Source organism: Hibiscus syriacus, unplaced genomic scaffold (genome assembly GCF_006381635.1).
Source record: "Hibiscus syriacus cultivar Baekdansim isolate YM2019G1 unplaced genomic scaffold, ASM638163v2 tig00116951_pilon, whole genome shotgun sequence".
NCBI classification, from domain to species: Eukaryota; Viridiplantae; Streptophyta; class Magnoliopsida; order Malvales; family Malvaceae; genus Hibiscus; species Hibiscus syriacus.
The window spans coordinates 1,633,925-1,652,012 of NW_024063482.1; the positions used below are offsets into that span (position 1 = coordinate 1,633,925).

At 37.3% G+C, this 18,088-nt stretch overlaps 1 protein-coding gene and 1 pseudogene across 4 annotated transcripts; one reads left to right on the plus strand and one right to left on the minus strand.

Moving 5' to 3' along the window:
• Window positions 1-3,830: 3,830 nt before the first annotated feature.
• Window positions 3,831-5,217, plus strand: LOC120188974 (annotated as a pseudogene).
• A 1,001-nt stretch (window positions 5,218-6,218) lies between these two features.
• Window positions 6,219-17,782, minus strand: LOC120188907 (guanine nucleotide exchange factor subunit RIC1-like). 4 transcript variants are annotated; one of them, XM_039192282.1, is made up of 23 exons: window positions 17,636-17,782; window positions 17,446-17,553; window positions 16,883-17,031; window positions 16,712-16,793; window positions 16,203-16,618; window positions 15,408-15,840; window positions 15,089-15,312; window positions 14,338-14,533; window positions 14,075-14,220; window positions 13,829-14,003; window positions 13,666-13,719; window positions 13,318-13,497; window positions 12,232-12,344; window positions 11,725-11,901; window positions 11,400-11,457; window positions 10,913-10,972; window positions 10,777-10,818; window positions 10,555-10,682; window positions 10,325-10,460; window positions 10,165-10,242; window positions 9,816-9,932; window positions 6,421-6,483; window positions 6,219-6,335 (listed from the first exon to the last, which is right to left on the minus strand). In XM_039192282.1, the coding sequence occupies exons 1-23, from the start codon at window positions 17,780-17,782 to the stop codon at window positions 6,249-6,251; spliced, it is 3,369 nt and encodes a 1,122-aa protein (XP_039048213.1). In that variant the 3' UTR covers window positions 6,219-6,248. The 4 variants fall into 4 exon arrangements, 3 of the variants coding, with proteins under 3 accessions (XP_039048213.1, XP_039048214.1, XP_039048215.1); XM_039192283.1 differs by lacking the exon at window positions 10,165-10,242; XM_039192284.1 differs by lacking the exons at window positions 16,883-17,031; window positions 17,636-17,782.
• Window positions 17,783-18,088: the final 306 nt, after the last annotated feature.

Below are 18,088 nucleotides of genomic sequence, written 5' to 3' on the forward strand. Positions count from 1 at the left end.
CGCAACGCGAAACCAAAATCGCAATGCGAAATGAAAATCGCAACGAAAGAATCGCAACGCGAAATGAAAATCGCAATGCGATTTTGGTTTCGCGTTGCGATTTTGTCGTTGCGATTTTGGTTTCGCGTTGCGATTCTTTTGTTGCGATTTTCATTTCGCGTTGCGATTTTGGTTTCGCGTTGCGATTTTAAGTTTCGTGTTGCGAAAGTAAACTATTTCTTCTGCAAATTGAAACTTGAATGGATTGCATTACTTCAACCAAAAGACAAAACAAAGACAAATACTATTTCACAGTGTTAAAGAATACACAGTTTAGCAGAATTGGCAGCAACCGAACAAATTTACTTTCAACCAAAAGACAAAACAAAGACAAATACTATTTCACAGTGTTAAAGAATACACAGTTTAGCAGAATTGGCAGCAACCGAACAAATTTACTTTCAACCAAAAGATAAAACAAAGACAAATACTATTTCACAGTGTTAAAGAATACACAGTTTAGCAGAATTGGCAGCAACCGAATAAATTTACTAAGCAATCTAAGTGAAATGGCTAATCTAAGTGAAATTACAAGTAAATTTATCATTAAGTTAAATATGGAAAATCTTAAACTTACCTCGTTGCGTAGAGTATGAACCTCATTCTGCAACGATACTATCATCTCACGTAGAGCGGCAACCTCACCACGTAAAGTTGACACCTCCACACGCCATGCACCATCGTTATCGCGTAGAGTACCGATCTCCTCACGCAAGGCATTGACCTCATCACGTAACTCCCTTGACTCATCCGTGGAGGTGGAGGTGGAGAACAGGGAGATAGGAGTCGTGGCATCTTTGCCGGTCGCCTATCATGAGGTGATGGTGGAGAAGAGGCTCGATGATGTGACGGGATAGGTGATGGCTCTCGTTCTAGAGGTGTATAGTCGGGTCGATCGGGTGATGGCTCTAGGTGAGGTGATGGCTCTCGAATTGGAGGAAGTGGATGCTGCTCATCATCCGTGCCATCAAAAAAACTCTGACTAGCTTGCCACCAATCAGTGGCAAGCTCTTCCTCCGTGGGTGTCAGTCTTTGTAATGGAATGTTGGCCTCCTAAAATATAAAAACTCAAACAAAGTTAAACGTCTACTATTAATAACTTGTTTATATATTATATGAAAGTATTTGTGTTAACTTACATTATTTATTGTCGCATATGGTATTAAGTCTTCCCAATCCAACAGAGTTTTCCTCTTCCAGGAAATAGCCCTGGGAATATCATTTGACGTTTTTATTGCATATGTACGCATGCTGGGGAAAGCCTCGAATATCCAAATCTACAAACAATATAATAACAAAATTAGTAATTGTTAAATAATTAATTATAATTTTAGAAACATTATATAGAAATTCTTACCTTAAAGGCCCAAACAAAGCCTGACAAAGTGTATTTCGACCCATCGCCACGCAAACTTTTGCGGTCATCAAAGGCAGTAGACAACTTAGTCCAGGTAGCTTTCCATATATACGAACCCCACGGAAACAGATTCCATGCATTCAGGTCCTCTACCAATATTATTAGCTCCCGAGGAATAGGTTGTCTGGCCTCTCTGCCTAAAAAGTCGGCATACACAAGTAGTAGAAGGCATACTCGGACAACATCGACGTCATCCATCCGAGTGAAACCAGCTTTCTTATTAAACAATTTCTTCAGGTCGTCGACGTGTAGGTTCGGCTTCTCCATTGACTCATCCGGAAAAACCCGGGATAACCATGATGGGCGGGCGATATGACGAGTGTACCGGCCTACATCATCGTGTCCGAATCGTAGACCAGTGATTAAGCAGAACTCCTTCCGCCCAAAACAAGTATACGCTGGTGGAAAATGAAACCATATCTCTTCCTCACCACGTTGTATACTGTCGGGTAGATTTGATGTCATGGTATGAAGCCACAAATGGGTCAAATTAGCATCTCCACCCGGATGCTGTACTCTCAGCCATGGCCCGAAGCAGGTTTCCTCAAACAATTGTCTTTGAGCAGGTGAAGCTTCGAAGCAATTGTAGTGGCTAGGCTAACTTTATTCCTTAATGTCAATGAAGCCGAAAAAAATTTCTACAAAAACAATAAACATACCAAGTTAGATATACCAAAAACTACACTGTGAAGATATACCAAAAACAATAAACATAAAAAGTAGTAGTTTATTCTTGAAACTAAAATTTGCAACACTGTTTTGTCTTTTGGTTGAAATGAAAATCGCAACGAGAGAATGACTGTCGCAACGAGATAAATGAAAATCGCAACGAGAGAATCGCAACGCGAAATGAAATCGCAACGAGAGAATCGCAACGCGAAATGAAAATCGCAATGCGATTTTGGTTTCGCGTTGCGATTCTCTCGTTGCGATTTTCATTTCGCGTTGCGATTCTCTCGTTGCGATTTTCATTTCTCTCGTTGCGACAGTCATTCTCTCGTTGCGATTTTCATTTATCTCGTTGCGACTCTTCTGCAAATTGAAACTTGAATGGATTGCATTACTTCAACCAAAAGACAGAACAAAGACAAAGACAAATACTAACTTGAAAATCGCAACGAGAGAATAGCAACGCGAAATGAAAATCGCAACGAGAGAATCGTAACGCGAAATGAAATCTAAGTGAAATGGTTAATCTATTATTGAAATGACCAGTAAACTTATCATCAGTTTCAATATGAAAAACCTACAATAATGCAAAAATTTCAAAATAAAAATAATTAAAAAAAACTAACCCTCGGAGGTTGATTTTCCATTTCTGAATATTGTGAGGGATTTCTGACCGTGAATGTTTGTGAGGGATTTCGCCGGAGATGGGGACGGAAATCTTCGGAGATGGGGACGGATTTCGCCGTAGAGAGTGAGAGATGGAGATGGGACTGAGTTGTGATTTTAGGTTTTAGGTTATGAGTTGCGATTACGGGATTTTGTCTTAATATTCGTTTTTGTAATTTGAAAATAAAATACGCGTAGCGATTATAATGGCGCTTTAAATATCGCGTTGCGATTTACGGATACGCGTTGCGATTTTATGTATTATCGTTGCGATTTACGGATACGCGTTGCGATATACGGATACGCATTGCGATTTACGGATACGCGTTGCGATTTACGGATACACGTTGCGATTTACGGATACGCGTTGCGATTTATGTGTTCGCGTTGCGATTTTCATATTCGCGTTGTGATTCTGGAAAATCGCAATGCGAATTTGTACTATCGCATTGCGATTTTCAAGAATCGCGTTGCGATTTTGGAAACTGATTTGCGATTCTGGGGATCGCGTTGCGATTTTTATTTCGCGTTGCGATTTTGTTGGTCATTTTGGCAAATCCAAAAAAAGTTGGTTAAAATCGTATATTATAAGGCATTTTTGGTCACTGAGGCGATTTTCTCTGTGAATTATTACAAAGTTAATCAAAATTACCATCATTGTATGAAAGGGGCTTTGGTTGCCCATATAGTAGTAACAACTAACAAAGACTACCCTATTTTGGTTGCTCGTATTTTGATTTCTTGTCTTCCAAGATTTAGAAACAATGGATTTTGTTTGACATAATTTAGAAACAATGAAAAACTTTTCACTAAAATGGAAGCTAACCCATGCAAATTTTCATAGTTAACAAATCCGTAGGTTCAGAACTTAAATACCCAATTCGTAAAAATTCACAGGGAAACAGCATTGATTTTCCTTCCTTCCAAAGATCTGGGGCACAGATGATGACTGTTCCAATGCTTCAGGCAATTGGCATGCTTAAATAGATGTTTCATTCAAGGCTTTCGTACTGAGAGCCACTAAACTAGAGAAACAAAAATGGCTACAGATCTTCACGTTGTTATGATGCCATGGTATGCCTTTGGGCACATGGGGCCATTTTTTTCAACTCTCGGTTAGAGGTGGAGTCAAAATGTCCTTCGTTCAAACCCCTAAAAACATCAAAAGACTACCAAAAATTCCTCCAAGTTTATCTACTCTCATTAACTTGGTGGAGCTTCCATTGCCAGCATTGGACAACGATGTGCTACCGGAAGGGGCTGAGGCCACTGTTGATCTCCCTTGTGAGAAACATCAATACTTGAAAGCCGCATAAGATTTCCTTAAAGAACCATTCAAGGAATTCGTGGCTGATCAATCACCAGATTGGTTATTTGTTGATGTTGTTCCTTACTGGGCATCAGAGATAGCCCTTGAATATCAAATCTCGCTATTCTACTTCGAACCTTTCAATGCTTCCACTGACGTTTTCCTTGGCTCAACGGATTATCTGTTCGGTGATGGCCAAAAGAAGCTACGTTCATCTCCGGAATGGGTCACATTCCCATCTTCCGTCTGCTTCAAGAAGCATGAGGCTGAGGTAAGCTTTGGTGTCATTTACGGATCAAACGGAACTGAAAGAACGGATGCCTATCGCATTAGCAAGGCCTTACTGTCATGCAAAACTGTTGTTATACGTAGTTGCAACGAGTTTGAAGAGGATTACTTAACTTTATTAGAAACGATGCTTGGAAAAAAGGTGATTCCAGCAGGCTTGCTTCCACCGGAGAAACCACAAGGAAGAGACATCACCGACGAGAAATGGGTTAAGATTTTTAGGTGGCTTGATGACCAAGAGCCAAAGCCAGTTGTATTTGTGGGGTTTGGCAGTGTGTGTCAACTGAGTAGAGATCAAAATTATGAGATAGCATATGGACTAGAGTTGTCTGAATTACATTTCTTGTGGGCACTGAGAGAACCTGCTTGGGTTAAAGATGAAATTGATGCAGTGCCACCAGGTTTTGCTCAATGGACCCAGGGCAGGGGAGTGGTGACTCTTGGGTGGGCACCACAAATGGACATTTTGGGACACTCTTCAATTGGGGGAACCTTGTTTCATTGTGGTTGGAGTTGTGTGATAGGGAGTCTGCAATTTGGGCACACTGTGGTGGCGCTGCCATTTGTATATGACCAACCTTTGAATGCCAGATTGCTCGTGGAGAAAGGTTTGGGGTTGGAGATTGATAGAGGTGAAGATGGATCATATGATAGAAATGATATAGCCAACTCTTTGAGGCTTGCGATGGTGTCAGAGGAAGGAGAAAGCATCAGGGCTCGTGCAACAGAAGCTGCCAAGGTTATTGCTGATCAGGACAAGTACATTACTCAGCTTGTCCAGTACCTGAAAAATGGAATGGTTAATGGTATTGGTATTAATTCTGGTTGAAATTCTGTAATAATAAAGGATCTTGTGAAACCATGCTTTTGGATTTTCAAAATACCAGTATAATTGCTTATATATAACGTAATAGCTTATGAATTACTTTCTTTTAGTATATATGAAATTAGAGGTGAACAAAATTTGACTAGAAAAAATTCGACTCAAATTGATTTAACTCGATTCGAAAAATTTTTAAATTCAAATAGACTTGTAAAATAGAACTCGAATAATAACTTAAAAAGCTTAAATCTTTCAATAATTAATAGATTAATTTTCAAGTTTGAATTGAATTTCTTAACTTTATAATATATATATATATATATATATATATATATATCACATATAAAAAAATATGAAAAAATAAATATATAATATATATGATTATATAAAACTATTTAAATTATAATCAAATAGTACCATAATATTATAAGTATTTACAATTAAATTTAAATAAGAACTTGAACAACTCACTCAAATTTTATAAACTCGACTAAAAAAAATCAAATAAAATTTGAGTTATAAAATCTGACAAATAACTCTAAATTTTTTGACTCGACTCGGTCGAACACTCAACCCTATATGAAATACAGGTGTAAATCATTGAAAAATTTTATGCCAATCAACTAAAAAGTTTCAAAATATCAGCCAATCAATCTCCTGAAATTCACTTTTCAGGCTAACAACAACACGAATATAATAAGTATTTTATTTGGTTGATTCGACTTATTTATAAACATTTATACAGACAATAATACGTTATAAATAATGTGAAGAATAGTATATTAAAACAAAACCAAAAAGCATGCAACTGAGCATGACATGAATCCCTATGATGCTTAACCCTCTATATCTACAAAGAACATTTTTGTGTGATTCTAATGAGATACAAAGATTCACTGTAACGGGGCCTAATCATCTGCAAGACTTGATTTCCACTGATCCTCTTTTGCTTGGTTGAACAATACTACCGAGAAAATTGGTCCTCTTTCGCTTGGCATTCCACATGATTTTTTTCCAGTTTAAATTCGATACCTACCTCATTTATCTTCCGAATTTGCAGTGGGTGAAAGTTTCTTTTCCAAATCATCAAGCAAATCATGGTATTCAGCAAATGCTGGATGAGACTGACAAAAAAAAAATTGAGAGTATGGTAAGTCGGATTTCGATAAGAATAGTTTTACTATGGACGAAGCTGTAAAAGCCACGTACCTGCAATGTCATACTGTATGCTTTCCACAACCGCATATCATGCCGGAAAAGATCAAAAAGAACCTGCAGAACGATAAATGGATTATGATCATGAAACCCTATGATGAACAACAACTTGCATGAATTATTAATGTCAAGATGACCTAGAAATCTAAATAAACGATAACAGGTATCGTTAAAGATGAAATTCAAAAACGTCAAAAGAGATTTAAAAATCAAACACGAGATGTGTTTCAGTTCTGCATCTCTTTTTTTTTTTGACAGGAAGTGGAGGCCTCATTAAAAACCCTCTTCATGATTAACGTAACACCAATAAGTGTTTCATAATCAGCGGTAGGAGGAAAAGAGTGCCTCAAAATTCATTAAAAAGTAAAATATTACATAAAGTTTAAACCTACAATCCCCTTACAATAACAACCCGAAACACACCAAACAACACATCTTTCACACAATAAAACATCCTAATCCACCCGACAATAACTACCCAATACCAACCTAAGCTAAGCTATCAGCTTCAAAAAAAAAAAAACTGTTCAGTCAACCCTACTGATAGCACCCTCCAAAACTCTAATCAACAGCAATATCTATCACTAGATGAAGAAAAACAGCAGGACAGCTATCAAAATTCTTAACCCAATCCTCAGCAAGATGCTATCAGAATCAACGAACCCTCGATCCTTAAACCTCTGGAGAATGGCTCAAAAGAAGAAGACCCCTGTTGATAACAATAAGCTCCAGCAAAGACGGAGGTCCTGGAACTGCATATTCTATGAAAGAACCCATCATCTAGCCTCAATAACAACTGACTCAATCCATAGAAGCCAAATCCTAACACAATAGCCATGTGCTACGACACTTTAAGATTATAAAAAGCAAGCATTGAAAACACTCTATCCGCCTTTCTACCACTAAATGCTCGTCAAGTCGCCGGAGACTATCCGAACCTCCAACTCCATCATCAATAATCATAAGCGAAACACCTGAAACTTCCAGTTCTTCCACCGCTATAGTGTTCCGAAACCAAAATCACTTGTGAGCCTTCAAGATCAGTCAATACTTCCTCACGATGCACCTTCTTCTGATTATTCTTGCTTCGGCAGAATCTAGCCTTCCTTTGGGGAGCCATTTTCCTCTTGAATTAATTGAATAGAGCTATAATTTTTATTTATCGTCTCCTTTTCTATTTGGATCTGCCTGGGTGCCGATTTGGGTTTTCCATCCACCCGGTCAACCACAGCCCCATTCTGTTGGACCTCCTCTCCCTTGGATCTTTTGAAAGCACAATTATTTGTAAGGCCCATATGAATCACATCCTCCACCTCCTTTGACTCTAAACGACCATCCAAGATGGGGAAATCTATTAAATAATTCTGCATCCCCACATTTACACGTGCAGTCTTACATATATTCCTGTTGACATCTTCTGCCTCTCTCTCCGCGTGATCCAGTACTTCCTCGTGTTCCACCACTTCCTCGATTAGCGTTTGAACCTTCCCCTGACCAGCAACATTATTCTTCAGACCCATAATAATTTCCTCCCCTATGTTCCTTGCCTCCTCTTCCCCACCCAACAAGATGCTGCCTTTAGCTCTGTTCCCCATACAGCATAATAGAATGTCTTCTTCCTCAGAACACCTCTCGGAATTCTTCTCCACCGATGAGTCCACGCTTCTTCCTGCCGATGGTTCAGAAACGACTGCAATCGCACCTTCTTTTCTTTCCCACTCTCGAAACAAAGAATCACTTCTAACTGTGGGAAATTCCACAACTCTAATCCTAAAAATATCTCTACCTGCTTCCAAGTCTACCACTTCATCAATAAACTCTTTCCTACTAGTTGCGATCAGAATAGTCATCTCCTCGCAGCCCAATTCTTGAAGTGCGTTGTCTCCCAGCGCTAAGCATTCTCCCCATTGATGTGCTATCCTCTTAAAGGTGCTATGATTCCAGCAGTGAAGCGGCATTCCAAACAGTTTAACCCATGTAACTCTTTCCGACGCTCTGTAAGATTCTAACCAAGGTTGAACTTCCTGGAAAACTTCATTTAATATCAACCAGTTCTGCTCCTTCAAATTTCTGTATGACTCTTCATCATCTATTTGCAACAAGAAATCTCTCCTACCCAGGAACTTGGTCTTAATATCTCCTAGACCATGTGCTTGTAATCTGCCTACCACCTGACTGCAAGAGCAAAACGATGCCATCGTTCCAACGAGGCACTTTTGGAGCTTTCGAACAGCTTCCTCATGAACATCCCCCTGTATTAGCCTAGTCCTCCTTCTTGCTAGATCCTCCGGACTATCTCCACTAACGCTTATACCTTGTTCTACCCTGGTTGTAGCAATGGAGGTTGATGGATACTTCAGTTTCCAGATTTGATTCCTAACTCCATACCGAGCTTCTTTTACTGATAATCGATATCCTAATAACCAGAATCCATTTAATCTATGGACTGCTCTAACTGAGTCATCTCTGTTAGAGAATCTAACAAACCCAAAGCGCTTTCCTGTTCTATCGTTCTTCCTTGCTATATAAGAACTAATCACGTCTCCATGCCTCCCGAATAGTTGACTCAACCCACTCCAATGATATCTAGGCGGAATGTTTTGCACGAACAAAGTTAGAATCTCGCCTACCTTCCCTGAGATTTGAGCCATTTGGAACAGTTTAAAAGGATATCGTGGTTCAATTTCCAGTTCTGACTTACGGGAATCTGTACGCAGGTGTGATGATGAGATGTTTCCTATTTCATCACGGTTCCACCAAATGATCCCCCTTGAAGATGATTGAAATTCAGCTATCTATTTTCTTATGACAGCTAATTAAGGCCTAGGTAGCTTTTTTTCACACTAGGAATAGAGGTGGGAAAAGAGAATAAAAGTTGGTTTCTGTATAGTTTTCCGTTTTGCTCTAACTGGCTACCTAGTAACCTATGTCTATGTGTGGTTCTTTTCTTTCATACAAGGGAGAGATATGGGGGAAGGTTAGGCAACTATTTAAAGAAAATCAACAACCAAAGAAACTCGGAAAATGCACAAGAAACAATATATAGGTAAAATATAAAGTAAAAATCACATTAACAAAAAACAATTGTCCGAAACACCAATTAACTTATTAAACCCTTTCACAGTTTAATTAATCAAGTAAATCAAAATATGTACAAAAATATAAAAATTTTAAAAAAATTATCATTCCAATAAAAAAAGTCCTATTGTAAAGCATGGACAAAAATCCTAGTAACTTTTTAAAGATAAGTCCGGATCAAAACAACAAAACCTAATGAGTCCCACAAGTTGCTTCAAACGAGGACAAGGTACGGTACATATATCAGTGATGATAAAAAATCAAATTATCATTAAAACCAGAATTTTAATGTTCAATGAAACAAATTATACCTCAGATCGCCTTAGAAGAGTGGCAAGGACAACTATCCACTCCTTGAACTTGACAGAGCACATATGAGCCAAGAGGAATTCAGCATCCAACCTGCTCTGTAACGTTCCCATTTGCAGCTGGAAAATTTAAAAAATATGGTCCAATAAGCATTAGACTATCATACAAAAAAAAGGAATTGCAGAGAAAGTAGTGGTTATTTTTATGATCTAAATATATAAACAGTTAGTGCCTAAGTTGAGGCATTTTGAACTGTTTCTTACTTCACACAAGCTATTCCACTATGATATATAATAATACAACAAAGAGCAAAGAATATAGACGAAAACAAATTTCTAAGAAAACTGGTACCTTTTGCCCAATCAATTCTAGCCCTGATGCAAAATTCTCCAACCTAGCAGAACCGTATCTTTCTCTTTGAAGATATTCCTGCAATGTATTGTTTAGTGGAACAAATGAAAATCACTTAACCCCATAAAATGACATTTTGAACCAGCTATGTTTCTCTTACCACTAAATCGAACTGAGTGCCTTTTACAAATGCAACAAGCTTGGAAAGTTCCTTTCCTGACATCAAATAGCTAGCATGATTTTCCAATATGTTCTTGACGGAAGCAATATGAGCACTCTGGTCTTTGAATGAAGTGCTGTTGTCAAAAAACGGGGTTAAGATGAATGAAGTATTATCTTGAAATTACAACACCCCAAGGTTATGTAGAACAATTCATGGAAGTCAATAACCTTTTATCTAATGATGATCTACTGAAACTAGAACGGAAAAGGAAATAGCCCAAGAATCTAGGAGATAATTTCTCCGAATCTGTAGATGATTGCTCAAAATCTCTCCCTGACCTCAACAAGAACCTCACCTAAGAACAAAAGAGAAAGAAATCATGATTCAGTAAGTGTTTATTACAAAAAAAAAATCATTTACACAAACATATGACCATGCAAGAATAATACCAGCTCTCCAGCAAGTTCATATAATGATTCATCTAGAGTTGCCTGCACAGGATTTGATAATGCTTTCAAAAGTCTAGAAGGGGTAAATAAAGGTAAAACGGAGAAAATCATTATGAAACTATTAGCAAAGATCTACCTGCAATAAGCGCAGAGCACAGTACTGACTAACAGCAGGACCTTCGAGTTTGGCAATTACCTGCACCATTTTTATAAAAGGAATGAATTTGATCAAACAATCATGTTGAACAGGAGATGATGACTCCTAACTCTACGGATCTATTAAAAACCTTGCATACTGTTTTCTGACAAGAAATTCACATGCAATAAGAGAGAATGTTCCCCTCGCTTCTAATGCATAGCTTTCCAACAACATCTAAGGGGGAAGAGATACATAATTCTTAGAAGATGAGCAAACTCTGTAAATTTACTTCTTATAGGTTGACCATAACTGCTAAACTGTATAAGAACCCAAAGCATGCTTTAAAACAGGCTATATGCTTGTATTAAATACAATTCCAACCATCTCTGAACAGGAAATATCTTTGGCAAAATTCAAAAGGCAATGAAAAGAAACATGAAATTTTTAGAACAAATTTAAAATTTTCAAGGAGAATTTTTCTTACAAGAATGTAGCATGCTGCAGTGCGGTACCATCTCCGTTGGAAGCAGTCTTCAAACAACCTTTTGCAATAAAATTAGTGAGGCCAATTTTTGGAAGGAAAAAGGATGAAGGTGTGTAAATTAAATAGAATGATGATGCAACCAATGCCCAATGTTTACTCAGTCAAGAGAAGGTCAAATCTATCCAAACATAGTTAATCACTACAGAAGATAAGGAAGAAGAATAACACACACACACACATATATATATATGTCCAACATCTTTCAGACATGTTTTGTATCTGTCAACTGGAAAAACAAGTGAAAAAGGAGAACTAAAGAACATACTCTGTAGATCTTCCTGCAGCAGTGAACAGATCGGCCCAATGTCTACCATCAGTTTTTCTTGCAACATTCACAACCACATCAAGATACTCTGGAAAATTTCTGATCAGATCACAGGTCTTCTCCAAAAGAGAGACATTCTGTTTCTGGACTGAGATCTGGTTTTTATTCACATTTTGTCTGCAAGGAACCAATATAATTTAGTTCTTATAGGGTAAGCATAAAGAGATACCGGAAAAAGAGACGGGGAGAAAAGAAAGCACATCAAAACCTCCAGCCTTCCAGTGAACACAGATCAAGAATGGTCCTTAAAATGGTCCAAGCAAAATAGAAGTAACTTTTGCTAAAACCAGCAAGTTTATGTGGAAAATTTATATTTTTCTAGTTTCCCAAAAGCTAAAATCAGCAACATTAGGACTGCATGGAAATGCCCTCAATTACATGCATACAGAGAGACAAATAATCATTCCATGCATGACATGGACAGTCATTTTTCCCAGTTAATAATACCTTGAAATCTCAGCATCAAATACGGTGAAAAGAAGCCACTCTAAACAATGTGAAAAATGAGGTTTCTCTGCTGATATTTTTGCCAAACGTAAAGCCTCTTCGCTTTTGTCCCTCTGCAAGATGCAGAACCAGAAGTTGAATAAAAAAGAGTATGTATAACCAAGGTAGCATTGTGCTTTAAAATGAGGCACCAGTTAGAGCCATGACTTTGTATATGTACATAAACATCCTTTAATGCTACTCTGAAGAAAGGTACATCTTTGCAAATAACTAAATTAAGTTCCAAAAATGTTGTAATGATGCAGGAGCCTTATTTATTTTTGTAATATTTTAGTATTTTAGTTTTATTTTATAATATTTATTAATTATTAGGCATATGATAAATGGCTAAGGCTAGGACTTAAATGTTTAGGGTTATTAGTTATCTTTAGGTTTAAATCTAGGGTTAGGATGAAAAAAAATTGCAAGAAAGCCTAGTAACTTTAGTTGGAAGAAAGACAACCTATAAAATAAGTTGTAAGCTTTACAGCCAACATAATTATTCTTATTATTTTCTTGAACTAATAGAAAGAAACTAGAAGTTTTTATAACCCTAATTCAATCGATTCACTGCTATTTCCCTGTCTAGCCACATCACCTACTAACACTTTTTGGTCAGCCAATAACAAACTTTTATCATTTTTGAAGGTTGGTGGTAAGAACCTTCACATGCATAAACTCGAAGTGGAAAACCTACCATGAGTGAGAAGAGGAACAACAAGCTGAACAAAACAAGGCTTTGAATGTTCATTGCTGGAAAACTTTCAAGAAACCACCCACAATTCCCACTATTCATTTTGGGGGGAAATATTTCCCAAACACCATTAAAGAAAGAGAATTAAGTCTCTGCCTGATGAAGTTTACATAGGTTTGACAAATAAATGGATATAATGCCAAAATCCATTACCATAAAATATAAAAGAAATCAAATTTTTGCCAATAAAGACAAGAAATTTCAATGTCCACATTCCCGTATGAATATGAATTTAGAATTTAAATGAAACAAGGATTTGGCACTCTTAAAGATATGAGAAAAAATAGAGATACCTGAAGGAGATGTCGGAGTAGGCAATGCAATATAGTTTGAGCTTGGGGAGTTGGCTCAAAACATGGAAATTCTGTGCATGCTGAAAATGACATCCTTTGAGACACGCCAACCACAACCCCAGCATTTGGAAGAAGCCCCAAAGGGTACACCTCACGGTCAAATTCCAGATCTGGATCCAACTGATAATACAAGTAGAAATATTAAAACAAGTAGATATGCCAAATAACCAGATCAAATGCGATGTATGATCTTTTTAAAAAATGCTGAATAAGAGAAATGATGACAAGAAAAGTACATTGAAGGAGTAACAAGATCAGAGAAAAATCACATTCTCAGGTAAAAATTACCTGCAAAAAGTCCTCCTGCTTAAATGAGTCAACACCTGGAGATGGATACCAAACCTGTAAAAATAAACATCCAACACAAATAATCAGACTAGTAAAAACAAGATGATTTACAGAAAAATGGAAAAATCAAAGTGTTGGACAATCAATTTTAACAGTAGGTTACCTGCATTCCTCTGTAGCCATAGTCCAACCAAGAGACATCCTCAATCAGATTTGTTTTCTCTTCTGATAGACCACATGTAACCCAAAATAGTTCAACCGAATTGGTGAGTTCCCTTTCCCGTCCATCATCCAAATCAAGTAATGAAAGCTCCCCATTCGTTCTCAGTATCAGACATCTAGAAAAGCAAGTAAATATCAGGCACATGCACTGTGCAGAAAGTTCGATGCACCAGTTCAAAGGTGATACCTTGCAGGCTCTCTGGCTAATAAGTTTGAAGAAGACGAGATATGATTGTCAAGTGCACTGTCTCTTGGAATTTGATCAGGAATAAAACGCATAGCTGCAGGATGGCTCTTTGCAGTCATGATTGAGAGTTCTCGTACTGTAGAAAGCTGTTTGTCATTTTATCACTTAAAAAACGTATGAAGAATAACTTACACACTATTTTAAAGCACAATCATTTATATATTTCAATCAAATATTTAAACAACTGGATAACATTCCTTTACCTGTAAATCTGGAGAACTAGAAGGTGTCAGTTCACCAGATAATTTCACATGGAATATGTGTACATCAAAAGGGCGATAAGTGACTAATATGTAATCTTCATAGACATCCATTACCATGGGCTTTGCAAGCAATGATTTACGACAAAGTAGTGAGCTCTGATCAAGGTGATATCGAGGATAAAAAAGCAACTCATACCTGCATACAATCATTTGCATCAACCACAATAAACAACAGTTGATCATAAACTAAATGAAAAGATTCCAATTAGTAAGTCTTCATTAAAAACAAATGATAGAAAGAAAGAATTGAAACTTGTGGCCAACAAAATAAGAGTGCTTGATCAATTGGAGTTTAAAGGAGCTGATAGTGTGATGAATTAATCAACAATTATAAGTATTTGGACAGAGTTGACAAGTTCTGCAGCAGAAGTAATTCAGAGGGCACAGTGCACATTTTTGCATCTCACATGTTAGGCGAATCAATGTAACTATTTTTTCTTTGATAGAATCAATGTAACTATTTATTAAAAACAAATGACAGAAAGAAAGAATTGAAACTTGCTGCCAAAAGCTTAGGGTTCAAAATAAGAATACTTGATCGGTTGAAGTTTAAATGAACAGGCAGTGCGATGACTTGCCCATGAAATTCAGGCATCCATATATATCAGAAATTAATCAATAGTTAGAAGTATTTGGACAGAGTTGGCAAGTTCTGCAGAAATAATTAAGAGGACACAGATTTGCATCTCACATGTTTGAAGAATCAATGTAGTTGCAGACAACAACGATCTTCCCCAGCCATAACAGACCTTCGCACTGAATCTTTTGTTCCTGAGAGATATCTCCAAACACTCGCCACTTCTTCAGTCTTATATCATATAAAATCAACCCATGGAGACCAGCAACCGCTAAATACATTCCATCCTTGCTTGCTGCCACATGCTGAACAGGCCAGTTATGTGAAATGTAAGAAACCTGAACAAAAGCAAAACAACATCAGGACACTCACATTTTATAGGTGAACCGAATGAAAGTAGACATTTATTGAAGTTGTGACTTGGATGTTTAACTGGAAGGTTTAAATGTAGCATCTTTAGCTCATCAGTCTCTTCTGACTGCACAACAAGCAATCTATCTTCACCGTAAATCACTTGACGGACATAAGTCATTCCCGATACTCCTCTGCTAAGGCAACATTTTCCAAAAGAAAATGCTAGAATTCTCTCCAAAGATCCCTCCTCAATAGCATAAAGCCTATATCCATATTCATCCCACTGCATTAACGAGGTACCGCCCATCAATGGCTCATATTTACAATCCTGGTTTGTCTTAACTACTGGAGAAGAAGCAGAACTCAAACCAATTTGACGGATGGTTGACATTAGACGACATCCAGAAACAGACCAAACTGTAAGTCCTCTTAACTTCCACCCAACTGCAAAAGCAGAATTATCTGGTGTCCATTCAATACAACTGACAAAACCAGTGTCTTCCATTGTATATCTGCCAAACAAGAAGATCAAGAAGTAAAGTTTTCACCCTTGACGCGTGAAAGCCTGAACCCATAACATTGATTTCTACAACACTATGGTCCAAAAACTTGCTAAAATAAGTACTGCTAAGAAACTAGCAAAACCAAAAGAATTACAGTGTTGCTTAACATACGGATTTTCATCGTACTGTAAAATGGTCGGTGCAAGTTGACAACCGCAAGGAATGTGATTTTAAAAAAGATAGCAGAGGAAAATATATTATTTAACTACCTAGTAGACATATATAGTAGTCGGTTCACTCAAAGAGCAAAATATATATGCATTAGACTATACCACCAATATTCTAGCTTTGCCAATAAAGACAACGCATACCCCCAGTCATATAAGGAGATGGTACGAATGAGCAACCCAGAGTCAGCAAAGTCATATAACTCAACAACACCTCTTCTGGTACCAACGGCAAGGATTAGTTGATCTCCAGCAACAGAAGTACATACAGCATCGCCATTTCCCAATTTTTTTTCAGGTTTAATGGATTCACCAGCCTTTAAACCTTTCTTGCTCACAGAGCATGACACTAGTTGTCCATCAGAATATAAAACTAACAGAAGCCTCATCGAAACACAAAACTCCAATTGTGCTATAGCAGCTTTCTTGGAGACATTATTATTCGAGGCAAAAGTACTGTCGTCCTCTCCAGAAGCAGTAAAATTAACTGGAGAATGTGATAATGTAGCAACTTCATTCTCATTGTGTTGGGAGGAATCCAGTCCAAAAACTCCATAAAACTACACAAATAAAGTATATACAAAAATCAAATTACATGGTAAAAGGAATTGCATAAGACAGGATAAAATTGCAACATGTTATCAATGGGTTACCTCCCCCTTCCAAGAGATACTATATAAAGATCCATCAGAAAGCCCCAATAGCATATGTTTGTTATCACTCACAATATTGCTCCTACATCAAAGAGGTTCAAAGGAAAGATAAGATACTGAGAAGAACTAAAGTTAAGGTCAAAACTACAGCAAATGAAAAAGAAATATTACACGGCCAAATCATTTTCAGCAAAGGGAACTTGTTCACTCAGAACTCGAGTTATCGTTGCTAGAAACAGATCAGAGGGTTGCTTCCCCCCTAATTGTATTTTTCTCTCAGTAAACTGGACCTTAAAAATGTGAAGAAAGAGAGATGAAGTCTGCACAAACAAAAACGAGTAAGATTTAAATTCATAACAAATAAAGTAACGTGCTTAAACATCTTCAGAAGCAGTACACTGAAACAAAGAAAACAATAAATGGTCTATATCAAGCACCATCTTTTTATCATTGATCAATCCGGACAAAAGGAAACTCTTATCCATCATCCATAAGCGTTAAAATAAAACAAATCAAGCTAAATGCAATTATCAAGAGCAACATGCATAAACTGCTTCTCTGCTTCATTTTAATTTTACTCTATTAACTCCAAAAATGTCAGCACCCTAGTACTAAAAGAACATCTAATAAAAACAGAGACATAAACAACTTCAACTAAAAGAAAATCAAACTCGCAGGCATCATAGTAAGCTAGATCAATTCTCTGAGGGAAAAAGAAGAAGAAGAAAACTCACAAGAACCGCAATCAATTTGGTGTCAGGGCTCCAAACGGCGTGCACATTCTCGCCTTCTCGCTGCAGCGAATCCGCATCTCTCTTATAGCTCCCTAACCTCACTCTATGCTGCAACAATCAAAAGGCTTTATAAAAAGGGGGAAACAAAAGAATAATCGTGAACAAAAGCATACATTTGTGTAGGAAATACCTGGGAGGAACTCCATAGCTCGAGATGCAAAGGCGAAACGACGAGCAAGAGTCGGTTAATGAGTTTTAGGTAAATGATCTTTTGCGACGTTGGATACTGCCCTTGCTCTAATGGAATCACCTGCGGATATCCATATGCCATATACATCTTCCTTTTCTTCTTCGATTACAGTTGGTTTTTTTGTCCTCAGCTAAGGATCTAATCTCAATAAATAGATCTGAGGGAGAATAGCATTCCTTCTTTTCGAGAAAAAAAAAAGAAACAGATTAGATCTTGTAGATCCAGGAGAGGAGTGGCATTTTATTTTTTTCCTTTTAAATCGATTAATTTCTTTCTGTTTCAACAACAACAACAAATACTGAAATGGATTTTATAAATTAAAAAAGTGACATGTCCGCTCTCGTTGGGTCCCTTCTCTTGTGTTTTGATTTTTCTTTTTAAATTTGTGTTCTG